Source organism: Carcharodon carcharias, chromosome 22 (assembly GCF_017639515.1).
Source record: "Carcharodon carcharias isolate sCarCar2 chromosome 22, sCarCar2.pri, whole genome shotgun sequence".
In the NCBI taxonomy this organism is placed as follows: Eukaryota; Metazoa; Chordata; class Chondrichthyes; order Lamniformes; family Lamnidae; genus Carcharodon; species Carcharodon carcharias.
This window is the reverse complement of record NC_054488.1, coordinates 36,793,773-36,813,163: the sequence shown is the minus strand read 5'-3', so window position 1 is coordinate 36,813,163 and position 19,391 is coordinate 36,793,773. Positions and strand designations below refer to the sequence as shown.

The 19,391-nt window shown below is 41.8% G+C and overlaps 1 protein-coding gene across 1 annotated transcript in view; it reads right to left on the bottom strand.

The window, feature by feature from the left end:
• Positions 1-3,029: 3,029 nt before the first annotated feature.
• Positions 3,030-19,391, bottom strand: part of LOC121293660 (alpha-1,6-mannosylglycoprotein 6-beta-N-acetylglucosaminyltransferase B-like) — a 1,251,241-nt gene continuing 1,234,879 nt past the window's right edge. Inside the window, exons 25-27 of the mRNA XM_041216828.1 lie at positions 15,859-15,933; positions 5,305-5,582; positions 3,030-3,253 (exon numbers count right to left, since the gene is read on the bottom strand). Of these exons, the coding sequence (XP_041072762.1) occupies positions 3,055-3,253; positions 5,305-5,582; positions 15,859-15,933 (552 nt within the window). The 3' untranslated portion in view covers positions 3,030-3,054. The remainder of the gene's footprint in view (positions 3,254-5,304; positions 5,583-15,858; positions 15,934-19,391) is intronic.

The window sequence follows — 19,391 nt, the reverse complement described above, 5'->3', positions numbered from 1 at the left end:
TCCAGCGAGCCAGGCTTATAATAAAACGCTAAAGTATTGAAATTAGGTGCCTGCCATTGACAGGTGGAACGGATGATCGCAAACTGGTTTCATAATGGCATGAAATCAATTTTTGGCCTTCTTGTCATATTGCACCCCCTCCCACCGCCCGCCATGACATCTGACACCAAGGGGGCCAGAAAATTCCGGCCTCTGTTTCCACTCGTAGGCCAATCCACAGCAAGAGGCATAAATATAACCACAAACCAATAAAATAACGTTATGTAGGAGAAATTTCTCTACACAGAGACTAATGAGAATGTAGTAGTTGCTGCCACATGGAATGGATGAACTAGATAGGATTAAGATATTTAAAGGCTTGATCCATGCACAAGGGAAAAGGAATTTGAAGAATATGGGGGCAATGTGGGAGGAAACGGGATAAGAGACCTGTATGAAATATAAACACCAGCATAAAGCAGCTGGACTGCAGGGCTTGTTGACCTGGGATAGATTCTATGAAGTATATGTTTGTAGGACCCATTTGTCTACTATTTTAAAAATAAGACATTAACATTTTAAAAGCTTTTACAAAAGGTTAATAAACATTAATTTTAGTTGAAGGCAACAAATTCCAAAAATGAAAGATCTTGGGGAATAATCAATAGAATTTTCTCCATTGTGATAGTGTTTCTCTCCAGCATTTAATCAGATTATTGCCTGCTAAAGAGCCAGAAGCTATACTAATACTAAACTTTTTAATATTAAAATGGTGCACTTGGAGTACAATTATACCAAGACTGTATAGTATGTTGCTCAGATTGTAGACCCATTTGAAGAGATCTAAAGAGCAAATTTATGTAGCATAATAGCCTGGCATCCCTCCATAGGCCTGCCTCTTCCAGGCACATTGGATAGAGAGATGCCCATTGTGAAAATCATTGATGCTGGTAGTTGGTGGAAAAATGAATAATTGACATCAATTGACACAAATGATCTTGAGGATTTAAGTGCTAAGAGGGGAAAATTATCAAGGAAAAAATCCTGAAGAAAAGTGGTTGAAAAATTGGTGCAAAGGCCTGATATAACCTCAGTGAATATTGAAGTAAAGTGTCTACCTGTTTGAGGTGGCAATTCTCTCCTCCTCGCTACTAATTTAATATAGTTTAATGTTCTATTTATCTTATTTCTGCTTCAAGGTCATTTAACATATTAAATGTTAAATCTATGTCTTCTTATCTTCACCTTTAGACGGTATTTGAGGAAAAATTGATTATGATGGACTTAAAAATTTTCATTGTAGAAAGGGGTGTAAGTGCTTTAAAATATATCATATGCTAGTGCTTGGTGTAGTGGCAGCACCAAGCATATCACAATATAGTGAAGTTCAGTGACAAAACTCTGCACCTTAATCGAAGCAGGCCCATCCTCCTTCAGGCTAGTTTAGAACTTCTGTATTATGATGTTCCAATTTGAGCTACCCTTATCTGCCAGTTGCAGAATTTACATTGAGTGGGCTCTGCTGTACACATATTTATTTTCTTTGAGTTGGATTTCATCCCACCTCTCCAAAGTGGGAGCAATATTTCAGGAGCACGGCATTGTGATTTACAAAATGCTCATTCGTTGTCCAGTGAGCTAATATGAAAAGCAATGTTTCATACACTGTGTATGATAATGGAACAATGCAATTTTTCAAATCAAACATTTGCTCACCTTGTGTTCTCTTTAAATAAAATACTTCCATAAAAATTAACTTTACTACCTGCTAATTAGATTAGGAACATTAGTGACATTAAATATTGTAATTCCCATCAACGAGTTTCCCCCATGAGAAAAACTATCAAAATCACAGTCCTTGAAATTGTGTTGGGGGCTAATAGATACGAGCGCTTAGAAATACCTCAGTCTGCTATTTTAGTTGAGGCAAATGGGTTACCACTGTTACCGAGATAACAGAGTTAGGAACTTCAGATGACCATTCTTATGTATTATTCAACAGCAGAATTTTAAGATCACAGAGATTTTCACCTCAGTACAACAAGCTACTTCACAATCTGATACAAAGATATTATTTTCATGGGCCATACATATAAATGACATACACTCAGCAAGAGCATTTATGCATTTTGAATATATAGGTGATAAATATTTGCCCATCAATGAGCTTTTATCATATTTATTTCATATTTATGAATATTTTCAGTGGAATTCTTAGTGAAACGACGATACAGACAAAGTTGTAGTTAGCTCATTTAAACTATCAATTTTGATCACTTTCGTCAAACATTTTTCCACCTAAGTATTGTTAGAACAAGCGATTGATTGTGCAAAGTATTTTGTTGCCATTCAGGTTTATTCAGAAACTGGCATTTTCACTGCTTCCAGGACTTTTTATGTAAAAGTGCAGCAATTGTGCAACAAATCCTCTGAACTTCATAAATAATGGAATTTGTAAGATGTGTTTGCTGCATCAAATCATTTGCCCTAACTAAAGATATGTGCAAAGCAGAAAGTAAATTTAGATTAACTGAATCCTTGAGGAATACAGGTGCATTTTTGCACGAAATCTAAAAAAATAAAATGCTTCCATTGGTCTCATTACATTGTGCATTTAACAAATATAACAAAAGTTGGAATAGAAAGGATCCCCTAATTTACAGTCTCAATCCTTAGATAAAAGGATCCATGGATGAATTCTAGAATTTTTGACCTTGATACAAATATCTATTCTGGATTATTGACGACGATTATTTAAAATGAAGGTAAAATTAAGTTAAAAACAAGTTCACATGGACTTCTCATTTTGCATGCAACAAAGGCAAACACTTAAATAAACTTAAAATAGTTTACAGCTTGGGTATTGCCTGTTAAAGTTCGCTTCATCTTTTATTACAACAAAGTAACCTGTGTGGGAATATTCCTGGAGATTTTCCTCAGTTTTGTCAATTCTCTTGAAGGTAGAGAAATGTGTCCATCACGTGGATGTGGGTGGAAGTGCTGACGGACCTTTACATAATCAGGATAATTGAATTTATTTTATTCCCAGTCTTCATGCTTAAACAGCTTGAAAGCTCACAAACACCCTTTACAGAGTGCCACTTGTTCCTTGCGAAAGTCCCTGCAGGGACAGAGCCGTCTGTATTTTGGGTGATGGCCTGCGCAGCTGAACAGCAGGGCTTGCTTCTGAAGGTAACAGTCCTGAGCGATTTCCTCAAAGGCTGGATAGAGATGGTTAGCTTCAGACTCAATACTGTCGCAGACAAACTTGAATCTATTGAGTTCAAAGCAAAAAAAAATCTTCAAATTCAAGGGTTTTGAAATTGGTTCTGATAATTCATTTTTAAAAATTTATTCTTTCACGGGATGTGGGCGTTGCTAGCAAGGCCAGCATTTGTTGCCCATCACTTATTGTCCTTGAGCCGTGTGGCTTGCCACACCATTTCAGAGGACCAGTAAGAGTCAACCACATTGCTGTGGGTCTGGAATCACGTGTAGGCCAGACCAGGTAAGGATGACAGATTTCCTTCTCTAAAGGCCATTAGTGAACCAGATGGGTTTTTACGACATTCAACAATGGTTTCATGGTCACCGATACTGAGACTAGCTTTACAATTCCAAATTTTTGTTAATTGAATTGAAATTTTGCCAGCTGCCGTGGTGGGATTTAAAAAATCTATTTCATGAAGAAATAACATTTTAACTAATGTCACTGTTAATACATGAAATGGAAAAATACTCAATTTCCCATCTCATGATCAATAACGGGCATCTGAAAGGCGTAGGCATTGCCAATAAAACAGAGTAGTACCCACCAAAACAAAGATTTTGAAAATGATTTCAATCATTAAACATTGGCTTGTGTTGGGACTAACAAGTTAGATATGATAAAAAATAGTCATTAACATATTGAAATCTACTAAACGCTGCATAATTAATTCTTTACACTTATAAATATCTGCAATCTTAATGCACTCTTACTTCTAAATTTACTGTATGAATCTGGTGATAGTCCAATCTATGCTATTCTGATTTTCAGACTTTCTGGTAAGATTTTACCTTAGGTCCTCATGCTAGCAATATTCCCTGTGTTGGCCAGTGTGCCAAGCATCTGCCATTGTACTACCGACCCAGCTCAGTTCTAGTACTCAGCCCCTAGTCCATTGGTCACTTCTCATCTACCTTTAGTAACTTGATCCAGACACTGTATCCAATTTTTTGTTTAGTCTAACGTGTCAGCTGGGCCGTTTTATAGCACTGAGTCACAAGGCTCCGGGTTCAAGTTCCACTCCAGAATTTGAACATGAAACCAAGGCTAACAATCCAGTGTGGTACCAAAGGAATGCTGCACTGTCAGGGGTGCTGTCTTTTAGATGAGATGCAAAACTGAGGCCCCATCTGCCTGCTTAGGTGGACGTAAATGTTCCCATACCACTCTTTTAAAGAAGAGCAGGAGAGTTATCCCAGGTATCCTGGCTAATATTTGTCCCTCAATCAACATCACAGAAAAAAAGCAGATTATTTGGTCATAACTGATGTGGGAGTTTGCTGTGCACAAATTGGCAGCTGGTTTCCCTACATTACAACAGTGACAACCTTTCAGCTGTAAAGTGCTTTGAGATGGTCAGTGGTTATGAAAAGCCCTATATAAATGCAAGTCGTTTTTTCTTAATATATTTAGTTCTACAGCCACTCAAGCTTTTAACACTCCAAGCACTGAAAATCCTCAACATTTTTCAAATACTTATACATTTCTCTCCAAAAAGCCACACTGTTAATGCCCGTATATTTGTTGATTGCAAAGTCAATTTCCTCCCCCTCTTCTGTGGAAGATGCAGACTCTTGCTGGATACAGTTCTATGGGCAACAGCAGCCCTTTCATACTTTACTCAAATCAATGAGAGCTGGACAGTGAGTGCAGATAGCAGAGAGTATCATACTTGCCAGCAAGAACAACTGAAAAGTGAGCAAGCATAGGAGCCTGGTACACTCTCCTGCTCTCTGCCCCAGGGCATCAGAGCTAATGTAGCACCTGAAACATTACTTTTCCTGCAACTAACTAACTCAGCCCACACTGCAAATCAAGCCTGGGTCAATCTCTCTTACCACCATAGCAGATAAAACCTAAATAGACAAATATAGGAAAAAAAAATGACCATCTCTTCGTATTTTTGATTTACTTTTATTTTCTCTTAAAATAGTAATCCTATATAGTTATCAAAAGAACTGTGATGATGTTTTTCAGCGCAGCACATTCCTAATCTTATGTACTAGAAATATTCAAAACCTCAGACTTAATGAATGGAAAAGGAAAAACAATCTTACTGTTCAAAGATGGCCTTATTGTTGACAACCTGGAAGAATGTTGGTTCACAGACAAGTCCATGCTCTTGACAGGCATCTGTACAAGATTGTGCAGTTGTTGATACATGTAATTGCATTGAGCTAATGGGAGGCCAAGTGAGCAGCTTGGTGGCATTTGGAGACCAGGAAAGCCCAGTGACATTTTGAGGAAACATGAATAGGCTTGTTGTATTAGGTGAGGGTGCGAAATGCCTCACATTATTTTGAGGCCATGACAGAAATACTGTGTCACAGAGGTCCTGTTACAAGAAAGAAGAAAAAGATGGCATTGGTACAAATGTTTTCATAGTTAGGTACCTTTCAGTAGGAAACTAAACTGGGGGATAAAATGTAATTATCAAACACTGCTTTAAAACTTCACATTGGTGAGGAGGGAGCCTGAGGTCTGAAAACACATCTCATCATGGAAAAGGAAGGAAGCTGTGTGTCACATTATAAAAAACACAAGATAATATAAACATTGAAGCGACTGCATTATAAAGTCCTATCATGTGTACTATTTTAAATTCCTTTGTAGGTTGCTCTTTAAATCATAACCACAATAATTGATGCTAAATCAGCAGTGCCTCCTCCAGTACTGAACCTTTCAAATAGCTTCTGGGCTCACTTGTACTCCGAATCTGAACTTCAACTCAACGATGCTCCAAGCTGTCTGCACCCTTCCAACATCAACTTTATCCCACTGTGGGACCTGTGGCTTTAACTCTGGTCTCCCTCTTATTGTCTCCTCTCTGCTTTCCATTTAATACCAGGACATATTTATCCCAATCACACCTATATAACTTGATTTTCCTGTGTCTACTTGAGCTTGCGTTTTGACAGCCAACCCAAATCCTGAGCCAATCACTTCTATTTCTCCTTTCTTCTTTTCTCTTTAACTTTCCTAGACTCTTCTCCCCTCTCCTCATGGATCCTATCATTTTTCTCCTCTTTGGTACTCCTCCCTCCCAAATTCCTATCCCAACACTTCAGCACTCCTTTACCCTTCTATTCTCCTGCCACAGGGTCCAATGAGGCATTTGTTGTTGCATCCTTATGAGCTAAAGTACCTAAGTGTCCCATCCTACTTGCTCACTGAGCTTCTGCCCATGTAGTTTGCCTGCTGGGGGGTTAAACTTGCCAATCTCCTTCCTGTCCCACTCAGTCTTCCCAATAGTGCAGGCTCTGAGGTCTCTGCTAGAAATCTCTCGCCAACCTTCTTCTTCCAGAATGTCAATTCTCTAGTGAAGAAGCCCTTGCCCTCCATGAGCTTATTGTGGGTGTTTATATTGAAACCTGGGTTGATTTGTGATGACACCTTCCCATTTAATGAAGCCTCCCCTCCTGGCTATACCTTCCATCACTTACAACAAAAACAAAACTACCTGGAAAAACTCAGCAGGTCTAACAGCATCTGCGGAGAGGGATACAGTTGATGTTTCGAGTCCAATTGACCCTTCATCTGGCCATCTCTGATCACTTCCTTGTACCAATGTTCTCTCATATCACCTTCTCAATCTCACTTTACCACTGCATTTTCAAATTCCCAACTACCTAGCTTTTCAGCCTTCCATTCACCGTGATATTTTTGCAGTTACTGATATGCACTCTCCACCTCCACTCTCCACCTTTGGTGCCCTTATTCCCATTAAAGCCTCTACTTCCATCATTTACCCTGCCATCTGGCTCATATCACCAAGTAACACTTTGGTCTGACCCCCTGATTCTTTGAAATTTTCTCCTTTGAGCATCTCACCTTGTTTCACCCCTCTTGCCTTTCATTTAAAATCCTTCTTCCCAAGTACCATGCCAAATTTCCAAAATACTGAAATATCCTCAGTAATTTTCACCCTCAGCCTCTGCACTAGTGACTTTGCATCCTCAGCGACTTCAATCTCTGTGTCAACTCATCATGTTCTTTGCTGAGTTGACTGGGATCCTAATCTCCCTTAATCTCTCCCTTCATTTAAACTTGTCTAGTCATACTCCTCTCTACTCCCATCATGTCATCTCTGGCCATCTCTGATCACTTCCTTGTATCAATGTTCTCTCATATCACCCTCCCAATCTCAATTTACAACTGCATTTTCAAATTCCCAACTGCCTAGCTTTTCGGCCCTCCATTCACCGTGACATTTTTGCAGTTACTGATATGCACTTTCCACCTCCATTCTCCACCTTTGGTGCCCTTATTCTCATTAAAGCCTTTACTTCCTCCCACGCTGGTTGTTGATATGGCCCACATCTCTGTTCCCTTAAATCCAAGAGAGGCAGGCTTGAACTGGTTTAGTCATTTCTCGCCAGAATGGGATCACATAGAAAGTTCTATTGAACCCTCGTCTCCTCTACCAAAACTATTCCTGGATCATCCCGGAATGCAAAAATAATTCAGTTTCTCTTCTCCTCTACAAACTGTCTTCTTCGACCCTTCTGCTCTCAATCATCAGCAAAGTGATGGAGGTGGTATAAAAACAGAAAGTTTCAAAGAAGAGTCATATTCGACTCAAAACGTTAACTCTGTTTCTCTCTCCACAGATGCTGCTGGACCTGCTGAGTTTCTTCAGCACTTTCTGTTTTTATTTCAGATCTCCAGCATCCACAATATTTTACTTCTATTTGATGGAAGTGGTTGTCGACAGCACTATCATGTGGCACTTGATCATCAAATAACCTGCTCACTGATGCTCAGTTTGCGTTCTGCCAGGACCATTTGGCTCCAGGCCTGATTACAGCCATGGTCCAAATATGGACAAAAGAGCTGAGTTCTAGGGGTGAAGTGAGCGTGACTGCCCTTGACATCAAGGCAGCATTTGACTGAGCATGGCATTAAGTTGGCCTAGCAAAATTAGAGTCAATGGGAATCAGGGGGAAAGCACTCCAGCTGGCAGGAGTCACATCTAGCACAAAGAAAGATGAAAGCAAAATAATGCCCATGCTGGAAATCTGAAACAAAAACAGAAAATGCTGGAAAAACTCAACAGGTCTGACAGCATCTGTGGAGACTGAAACAGAATTGACATTTCGAGTTTGTACGACCCTTCTTCAGAGCTACAGAGAAGTAGAAATGTGATGAAATTTATACTGTTTAATAGGGGTGGAGCAGGTGAAACTGGTTGAAGGCCAGTGCTAGGTGGGGGCTAAGGAGAGATTGACAAAGATGTCACGAACAATAGGACAAAGGGATTGTTAATAGTTGTGATATGGGCTAAGAAAGGGCATTAAGTGGCATTAAGGTAAGAAAGCAGAATGTGATAATAGCAGGACTAAGGGTAAGCACTCTGTGAAAGAACAACATGAACAAGTAACAGATGACCCTTGAGGGTGTGGGGTGGGGGGAAAAAGGGATTGAAAAAGGGATGGGAAGGGGGCATAAAAAAGGGGACAAAACAATGAATAAATGAATGAAAATAAAAATGAATAAAAATAAAAATAAGTGGATAAAAAATAAAAACGAATTTTGAAAAATGGGATAAAAAAGGGGTGTAGGTAGAAGAGAGAGTTCATGGTCTGAAGTTGTTGAACTCAATGTTTAGTCCGGAAGGCTGTAAAGTGCCTAACTGGAAGATGAGGTGATGTTCCTCCAGTTTACAAAAATAAAAACAAAAAAACTGCGGATGCTGGAAATCCAAAACAAAAACAGAATTACCTGGAAAAACTCAGCAGGTCTGGCAGCATCGGCGGAGAAGAAAAGAGTTGACGTTTCGAGTCCTCATGACCCTTCGACAGAACTTGAGTTCGAGTCCAGGAAAGAGCTGAAATATAAGCTGGCTTAAGGTGTGTGTGTGGGGGGCGGAGAGATAGAGAGACAGAGAGGTGGAGGGGGTTGGTGTGGTTGTAGCGACAAACAAGCAGTGATAGAAGCAGATCATCAAAAGATGTCAACAACAATAGTACAATAGAACACATAGGTGTTAAAGTTAAAGTTGGTGATATTATCTAAACGAATGTGCTAATTAAGAATGGATGGTAGGGCACTCAAGGTATAGCTCTAGTGGGTTTTTTTTTATTTTTTATTTTATATAATGGAAATAGGTGGGAAAAGGAAAATCTTTATAATTTATTGGGAAAAAAAAGAAGGGGGAAACAGAAAGGGGGTGGGGATGGGGGAGGGGACTCACGACCTAAAGTTGTTGAATTCAATATTCAGTCCGGAAGGCTGTAAAGTCCCTAGTCGGAAGATGAGGTGTTGTTCCTCCAGTTTGCGTTGGGCTTCACTGGAACAATGCAGCAAGCCAAGGACAGACATGTGGGCAAGAGAGCAGGGTGGAGTGTTAAAATGGCAAGCGACAGGGAGGTTTGGGTCATTCTTGCGGACAGACCGCAGGTGTTCTGCAAAGCGGTCGCCCAGTTTACGTTTGGTCTCTCCAATGTAGAGGAGACCACATTGGGAGCAACGAATGCAGTAGACTAAGTTGGGGGAAATGCAAGTGAAATGCTGCTTCACTTGAAAGGAGTGTTTGGGTCCTTGGACGGTGAGGAGAGAGGAAGTGAAGGGGCAGGTGTTGCATCTTTTGCGTGGGCAAGGGGTTGTGCCATAGGAGGGGGTTGAGGAGTAGGGGGTGATGGAGGAGTGGACCAGGGTGTCCCGGAGGGAGCGATCCCTACGGAATGCCGATAAGGGGGGTGAAGGGAAGATGTGTTTGGTAGTGGCATCATGCTGGAGTTGGCAGAAATGGCGGAGGATGATCCTTTGAATGCGGAGGCTGGTGGGGTGATAAGTGAGGACAAGGGGGACCCTATCATGTTTCTGGGAGGGAGGAGAAGGAGTGAGGGCGGATGCGCGGGAGATGGGCCGGACACGGTTGAGGGCCCTGTCAACGACCGTGGGTGGAAAACCTCGGTTAAGGAAGAAGGAGGACATGTCAGAGGAACTGTTTTTGAATGTAGCATCATCGGAACAGATGCGACGGAGGCGAAGGAACTGAGAGAATGGGATGGAGTCCTTACAGGAAGTGGGGTGTGAGGAGCTGTAGTCGAGATAGCTGTGGGTGTCGGTGGGTTTGTAATGGATATTGGTGGACAGTCTATCACCAGAGATTGAGACAGAGAGGTCAAGGAAGGGAAGGGAAGTGTCAGAGATGGACCACGTGAAAATGATGGAGGGGTGGAGATTGGAAGCAAAATTAATAAATTTTTCCAAGTCCTGACGAGAGCATGAAGCAGCACCAAAGTAATCATCGATGTACCGGAGAAAGAGTTGTGGAAGGGGGCCGGAGTAGGACTGCAACAAGGAATGTTCCACATACCCCATAAAGAGACAGGCCCCAGCTATGCCTGTCTCTTTATGGGGTATGTGGAACATTCCTTGTTGCAGTCCTACTCCGGCCCCCTTCCACAACTCTTTCTCCGGTACATCGATGATTACTTTGGTGCTGCTTCATGCTCTCGTCAGGACTTGGAAAAATTTATTAATTTTGCTTCCAATCTCCACCCCTCCATCATTTTCACGTGGTCCATCTCTGACACTTCCCTTCCCTTCCTTGACCTCTCTGTCTCAATCTCTGGTGATAGACTGTCCACCAATATCCATTCCAAACCCACCGACACCCACAGCTATCTCGACTACAGCTCCTCACACCCCACTTCCTGTAAGGACTCCATCCCATTCTCTCAGTTCCTTCGCCTCCGTCGCATCTGTTCCGATGATGCTACATTCAAAAACAGTTCCTCTGACATGTCCTCCTTCTTCCTTAACCGAGGTTTTCCACCCACGGTCGTTGACAGGGCCCTCAACCGTGTCCGGCCCATCTCCCGCGCATCCGCCCTCACTCCTTCTCCTCCCTCCCAGAAACATGATAGGGTCCCCCTTGTCCTCACTTATCACCCCACCAGCCTCCGCATTCAAAGGATCATCCTCCGCCATTTCCGCCAACTCCCGCATGATGCCACTACCAAACACATCTTCCCTTCACCCCCCTTATCGGCATTCCGTAGGGATCGCTCCCTCCGGGACACCCTGGTCCACTCCTCCATCACCCCCTACTCCTCAACCCCCTCCTATGGCACAACCCCTTGCCCACGCAAAAGATGCAACACCTGCCCCTTCACTTCCTCTCTCCTCACCGTCCAAGGACCCAAACACTCCTTTCAAGTGAAGCAGCATTTCACTTGCATTTCCCCCAACTTAGTCTACTGCATTCGTTGCTCCCAATGTGGTCTCCTCTACATTGGAGAGACCAAACGTAAACTGGGCGACCGCTTTGCAGAACACCTGCGGTCTGTCCGCAAGAATGACCCAAACCTCCCTGTCGCTTGCCATTTTAACACTCCACCCTGCTCTCTTGCCCACATGTCTGTCCTTGGCTTGCTGCATTGTTCCAGTGAAGCCCAACGCAAACTGGAGGAACAACACCTCATCTTCCGACTAGGGACTTTACAGCCTTCCGGACTGAATATTGAATTCAACAACTTTAGGTCGTGAGTCCCCTCCCCCATCCCCACCCCCTTTCTGTTTCCCCCTTCTTTTTTTTCCCAATAAATTATAAAGATTTTCCTTTTCCCACCTATTTCCATTATATAAAATAAAAAAAAACCCACTAGAGCTATACCTTGAGTGCCCTACCATCCATTCTTAATTAGCACATTCGTTTAGATAATATCACCAACTTTAACTTTAACACCTATGTGTTCTATTGTACTATTGTTGTTGACATCTTTTGATGATCTGCTTCTATCACTGCTTGTTTGTCGCTACAACCACACCAACCCCCTCCACCTCTCTGTCTCTCTATCTCTCCGCCCCCCACACACACACCTTAAACCAGCTTATATTTCAGCTCTTTCCTGGACTCGAACTCAAGTTCTGTCGAAGGGTCATGAGGACTCGAAACGTCAACTCTTTTCTTCTCCGCCGATGCTGCCAGACCTGCTGAGTTTTTCCAGGTAATTCTGTTTTTGTTCCTCCAGTTTACGTTGGGCTTCACTGGAACATTGCAGCAGGCCAAGGACGGACATGTGGGCATGAGAGCAGGATGGTGTGTTGAAATGGCAAGCAACAGGAAGGTCTGGGTCATGCTTGCGGACAGACCAAAGATGTTTCTGCAAAGCGATCACCCAGTCTGCGTTTGGTCTCCTCATTGTAGAGGACACTGCATTGGGAACAGCTAATGCAGGAGACAAAGTTGAAGGAGGTGCAATTGAAGTGCTGCTTCACCTGAAAGGAATGTTTGGGCCCTTGGACAGCAAGGAGGGAGGAGGTAAAGAGGCAGGTGTTACACCTTCTGCAGTTGCATAGGAAGCTGCCATGGGAAGGGGATGAAGCGTTGGGGGTGATGGAGGACTGGACCTGAGCGTCCCGGAGGGAATGATCCCTATGGAATGCTGATGGGGGGGTGAGGGGAAGATGTGTTTGGTGGTGGCATCATGCTGGAGCTGGCGGAAATGGTGGAGGATAATCATTTGAATGAGGAGGCTGGTGGGGTGAAAAGTGAGGACATGAGCGAACCTATCATGGTTCTGGGAGGGACAGGAAGGTGTGAGGGCAGAGGCGCGGGAGATGGGTCGGACATGATTGAGGGCCCTGTCAACCCCAGTGGGTGGGAAACCTTGGTTAAGGAGGAAGGAAGACATGTTGGAAAGTGGCATCATTGGAACTGATGCGACGGAGGTGAAGGTACTGAGGAAATGGGATGGAGTCCTTACAGGAAGCAGAGCATGAGGACCTGTAGTCGAGGTAGCTGTGGGAGTCAGTGGGCTTGTAATGAATATTGGTGGACAGTCTATCACCAGAAACGGAGGAAAAGGAAGATGGTTTTGTTAATAGAGGCCAATAATCTCAGTCCCAGGGCAGCAGTGCAGGAGTTCCTCAAGGCAATGTCTTAGGCAAAATCCTCAACTGCTTTATCAATGACCTTTCCTTCAGCATAAGGTCAGAAGTGGGGATGTTTGCTGATGAATATACAATATTCACTGCCATTCACAATTCCTCAGATAATGAAGTAGTTTTTGCTTGCATGCAGCAACACCTGAACAACATCCAAGCTTGGGCTGATAAATGGCAAGTAACATTCATGTCACACAATTGCTAGGCAATAATAATCTCCAAGAAGAGACAATCCTTGACATTAAATGGGATTACCATTGTTGAATCCCCACCATCCTGGGGTATCACTATTGACCAGAAAGTGAACTGGACTAACCACGTAAATACTGTGGCTACAAGAGAAGGCCAGATGCTGGGTATTCTGGGGTGAATGACACCTTCTGACTGTCCAAAGACTTTCCACCATCTACAGGACACAACTTAGGAGTGTGATGGAATGTTCTCCACTTGCCTGGTTGAGTGCAGGTCCAATAACACTTAAGAAGCTCAACACTATTCAGGACAAAGCAACCACTTGTCGGCATCCCATCCACCACCTAAGCATTCATTCTCTACAGCACCTGTGCAGTGTAGCTGCAGTGAGCAAAATGCACTGCAGCAACTCTCCAAGGTATCTTCGACAGCAGCTCCCAAACCCGCAATCTCTATGGCCTAGAAGGACAATGGCAGTAGACCATAGGAACAAGCCTACAAGTTCCCTTCCAAGACACACACCATCCTGATTTGGAACTGGATCTCTGTTCCTTCATTATTCCTGGGTCAAAATCCTGGAACTCCTTCCCTAACCTCACCATATGGACTGAAGTGGTTTAAGAAGGCAGCTCACTACCACCTTCTCATGTGCAGTTAGGAATGGGCAATAAATGCTGGCTTGTTCCTTTTTTTCAACCATCACCTCTGCTCCTGGTTTACATTACCTCCCAGCCTGCGAGGCTTTCAAAAAAAAATTCTCATCATTGTTTTCAAATCCCTCCCTTCCCACTTCTGTAACCTCATCCAACACTACAACCCTCCAAGATCTCTCGCTCCTCTGGTTCTATGGCCTCTTATAGCATTGTCTATCCAGTATTGTCCCTAAACCTACAAAATAGACCAAGCTTTTAATAATTTGTTGCAATTTAACTCCATTTCTGGCTTGGTTTTAAATTCTGTGTGATAACAGTTCTGTGAAGGACCTTGGGACACTTCACTACATTAAAGCTGCTTATATGAATGCAAATTGTTGCTGTTGTGATTGTTGTTAATCAGGTTTACCATTCTTATTGATTTCAGGGAGTAGGTAACTTTTCACAACTTACTTCGCCTATCACTTTATATTTCCCTGCAATGCTTTTAAAATTAAATTTATTGAATTTTCACTGGAATTGAACATATACAATCAGTATAAAACTCATGACCTGTCCAATGTGATGTATGTTTCAACGCTTGTAACATTTATTGCAGATCAGCCTGAGTAGTGCTTCTAGAAGTAGATTCAAATTTGGAATGGCTGGATCCAGTAATAACTTCAGAAAGTTGCAGGTTACTCATCTGCTTACACTAGACAGATGCCACTCTTATCAATGCTATTTGCCAAATCCAAAGCAAGGTGGTGCTGTATTCCAAGGAAAAACTTGTCATCTGGGAAATGCAGTCTGCCAGATTTTTAGCTCTAGGCATTCTAACACTTTCTGATGCTTCTGCCATTTTTTAATGCATTGAACAAAGCATCTGTGCTGAATCCAAATATAGAGGTAGGTCACAGATATCACAGAAGACATTTTGCTCCGTGTTAAGTAAAACAGTGGAACCTTGTTTGGAGAAGTTATTTAGAACATAAATATCCATTTTGTGCAAACTCTATCTAAATTTACAATAGGAAAGTAAAGGCTAAAAGATAAGCTTCCAGCAAACAGGAGTATCAGGTCATTTCCCTGAAACTGACCAGTTTAACTTTGAAGAATGCCACACAGTTTTATTTCCCTTGGGCTGTGCGACATATGAGCAGAAATTAAAGGGAAAGGCAAACTGGGGAGAGAACCTTTCATTCAACATTCTCCCCCATTTTATGGAAAATAATATGCTCATCAAATTTCACTTGACATTCTTTTTAAGACAAATGATAAAAATGAAACATCATTGTGCACCCAAGAGTTGCCCCGTAGAGAAGAAGCTGTGGTTGACTGCAAGCCCAGATCACATGCATGCACCCCTAAGCAGCCATATTAAGAAGTGCATTCTCAGAGGCCTGCAACAGAGGTGCAATTGGCACCTGTGTCCTTTCTGAAAGGAAGTGTGTGGGTGGGAGTGGGAGAGAATTAAGGTGTGCCGATAAAGCAAGTAAGTAATGGTGAGGATAATATAAGTACACTTACGTGTACTTGCTTTTTCTTGAAGGCTACTGAACAAATAGAACACCTCAACTTAGTGATGAGATTATTGTACTCTTATGTAATATGCTATGTGTTCCAGCAATTTCTGGGGATATTTGGAACACTAACAAAGGGGAATGCTTGTAAAAATACTCCTTCCTTTCTAATTTCTAGTTCAAGGCATAAGGTAAAGCATTTTGTGGATGATAAGTGTTTTATTTTTGTGGATAATGTCTTCACACCATCAAATATTGGATTGCTTGTAGGTTGAAAACAATGCCACTTACAGTGCTATAGGCAGACTGATACCTGACATAATACAGCATGACCTGTGAGGAGAGAGAGAAAACTTGATTGACAGACCTGATGTTGGATGTAAGCATGGACACGCTCCAGCATCCCTTCACAAGTAAATTCATATGGAAGATAAGGTTCAACCTAATGAGCATAAAATAATATATTACAGATAAAACAATGAGATGAATAATATATTTACATTGACTACGTTTAATAATACAATAGTGTGTAATTAATTTCCTAACTTAAAGCTTGCACCACATATATAAGCATCCCATTGCAATATGTGAATGAATTTGCTCAGTGCAATTAAGATTTTTCCCCATGTCTGCTTCAGACATTTCTCAATAATTGAAGCATATCCTGAAATAGGGAGTTCTCAATTATGGTCCTGGATGTTTGAGTGAAATATAATGAACTCTTTTCACATCAGTACTCCAGGCAGCGAGCTCCGTCACATCATTTCTTCCTAACGCCATCAGACAGATACATAATGGCTGAGGTGCCAAACAGAATGAATTAGATTTTCTTAAATTAAATGTGCTTGCCTTATGTTCTTTGACTTTTAGCTGACATTATGCAACTTTATTACAACCACCTGAATATTTATTGGTGAGTTAGTATGCAAGGATATGCTACAAATCTTTTAAATATCAGTCTTTATTATAATTAAGAGAAAGTAAGGAATATTTGGACCATTATATAGCAATGGTGATATGCTGATTTGGCACTGAGATATTGCAGCTTGCTGCTGAAAATCTGTCTAACAATGCTTGAATTTCTCACACTCTCCTGGAGACTCTTAATTAAAAATTCCTTCAATTTATGTAACCCACATCCTCTCTTTATTGCAGAATATTTTTCAAGTAAAGAAGGAAGCAACTTTATTTCTTCACTTGAATACATTACCATTCACCGATATTTAAGAGTAAAGCGTTTCAAGGCGGCCATATATTCTTCCTTAATGGCTCACAGGGGAAGAAGTGCCCTTTGCACTATAGCTAACGTATGAATTAAATGTGCATGGCACCTTAGTGCATTGTAGCCATGCTCCAAGTGCTTTTCCTGGGGTCAAGATTTGCTAATGCACCCATATAGCTGTGTGATCACAGGGGAGCAAATTCACCTGCTTCCGGACCATTCTGCTCTCCTGTCTATTCTGGACTCTCCAGCCTTGCTCCTCTTCTCCAGCCTCCCATACCCCTCCATGTTTTTACATTATGACAGAACATGAAACATGAATTCAGTGTTAAGCTGCCATGACTGATGATGGTGGGGTGATGGGTGGATCTACGCATACGTGAAGAATTCTTCAATTTTCTTGGCTAGAAAGTAGAAGTTTCATATCATATGGGTTACCTTCTATGCAAATATATAGGCTAAGATTTGCTAATGCACCCATACAGAGTACTTAAATAGACATTTCGGGCAATGATTGTTTTTGGTTAGTTATGGGTCAATTCCAAATTTCCTCATGCTCAGATTCAAGCATTCATAACACTGACACCTATTCTAAGGGTGACACTTATGTAGTGGAGAGGTGACCAGTATGGAGCACGGCAAGGGACATTATTAAGGAGTCAACTGTATCAGATCACACAGCTATATGGGTGCATTAGCAAATCTCAGCCTATATATTTGCATATAAAGTAACACATATAATATGAAACTTCTACTTTCTAGCCAAGAAATTTGAAAAATTCTTCACGTATGCGTAGATCCACCCATCACCCCGTCATTATCAGTCATGGCAGCTGAACACCGAATTCATGTTTCATGTTCTGTCATAATGTAAAAACAGGGAGGGGTATGGGAGGCTGGAGAAGAGGAGCAAGGCTGGGAAGTCCAGAATAGACAGGAGAGAAGAATTGTCTGGAAGCAGGTGAATTTGCTCCCCTGAGCAGATTACAGTACCATCACCCCATCATGAGTACAAATTTCATCCCTACTTTTCACTCAAGTATCTTGAATTTTCCATTTTGTACATCAGAAAATAGCATACTTTGTGATTAAGAGTGAGAGGAAAAGAAGAAGAAAACATGAATATTAGAGCAGGGTCAAAGGTATGCAAGAGATATAAGAAGATTACCAGTATTCACTGCTCAGGCAATATGTCTATCTGGAATGACAGAGCTCTCAACTTCACAAATGAGAATGCACAAAGAGACTGTGGGACAGATCTTGTTGTTGTAACTGGGCAGTGCACATAAGAGAAAAATCAGCAGTGGTCACAATGGAGGATGCTTGATTTTTGTAGATTCATGGAAACGAGCATAAAATTGAGCTAGATCCTGCTACTGGCATGTGATCCCCTAAACCGATTTTCCTTTATGTTCAGTGCTCAGGCAATTCAATATATCCAGGCACAACAAAACAACATGAAAGTCTGCCCCCATAAAATCACAGAACTGAGTCATAGCATGGTTACAGCACATTTGGCCCATTGTGTCTGTGCCAGACCTCTGTAAGAGCAACTCAACTATTCACAATCGCCCACCTTTACCCTGCAAATCTATTCTCTTCAGGTGTTGAGGCAATTCTCTCTTGAAACCCATAACTGAATCTGCTTCCACCATGCTCTCAGGCAGTGCATTCCAGGTCCTAACCACTCATTGTGTACAAATGTTTTCCTCATCTTTTGTCAATCATCTTAAATCTGTGCCCTCTGCAAATGGGAACAGTTTCCGTCTACCTACTCAATCCAGACCCCTCATGATTTTGAGCACCTCCATCAAATCTCCTCTCAACCTCCTACTCTCTAAGGAGAACAGCCCCACCCTTGTCAAGCTGACCAGATAACTGAAGTTTCTCATCCCTGGAAGTGTGGTCATAAATCTTTTCTGCACCCTCTCCATAGTCTTCACATCCTTCCTAAAGTATGGTGCCCACCATTGGACACAATATGTCTCATCAAGGAAGCAACTGATTAATCCATGTTAACTTGTTGGAATCAGGTCTGAACTGAAACAGCAACAATGGTCCTATGCTGCCAATATGGTTAACAGCAACACCAACAGTTTTTTTTAACCACAGGGAAATTTGTCTAGGATCAGTCAGTTTGAGGTTCATGGTACTTTTACTCAAAACACAGATGTCCTATTCTGACATGCTCGTAAGCACATTAAGATCAGCACTAGCATGCAGTGGCAGGGTTTTTCAAAAGGTTTGGCACTCCCCATAGAGGATAACTGCCATTCAAGCACTTGTGTAACATTCCATGGCGCTCATCAACACATGAATGTTCAAATTGTCCGTGACCGCTGCCAAATCATTATACCTGTCGATGCAGTTACTTGGAAATGCTCCTAATTCTGAAGGGCAATCTTCGATCCTCCAATTATTCCAGGACAAAGGGAAATTTGATAATTGTCTCCTCAGAGATATGAGAAACCCACTGGAAAAAAAATGACTTAAGATACTACTACTCAACTCCTAGCAGAGATACAAGGGTATAATTGTACTACAATATACTGTGAAGAAAGCAGATGGTACTGGTATGTTACATGCTGAATAATGAAGTCATTAAAAGAGGCACATACATGTTTCTAATTTGTACTCTGAAAATTAACAGCTGAAAGAAAATGCAGGGATACTGGAAT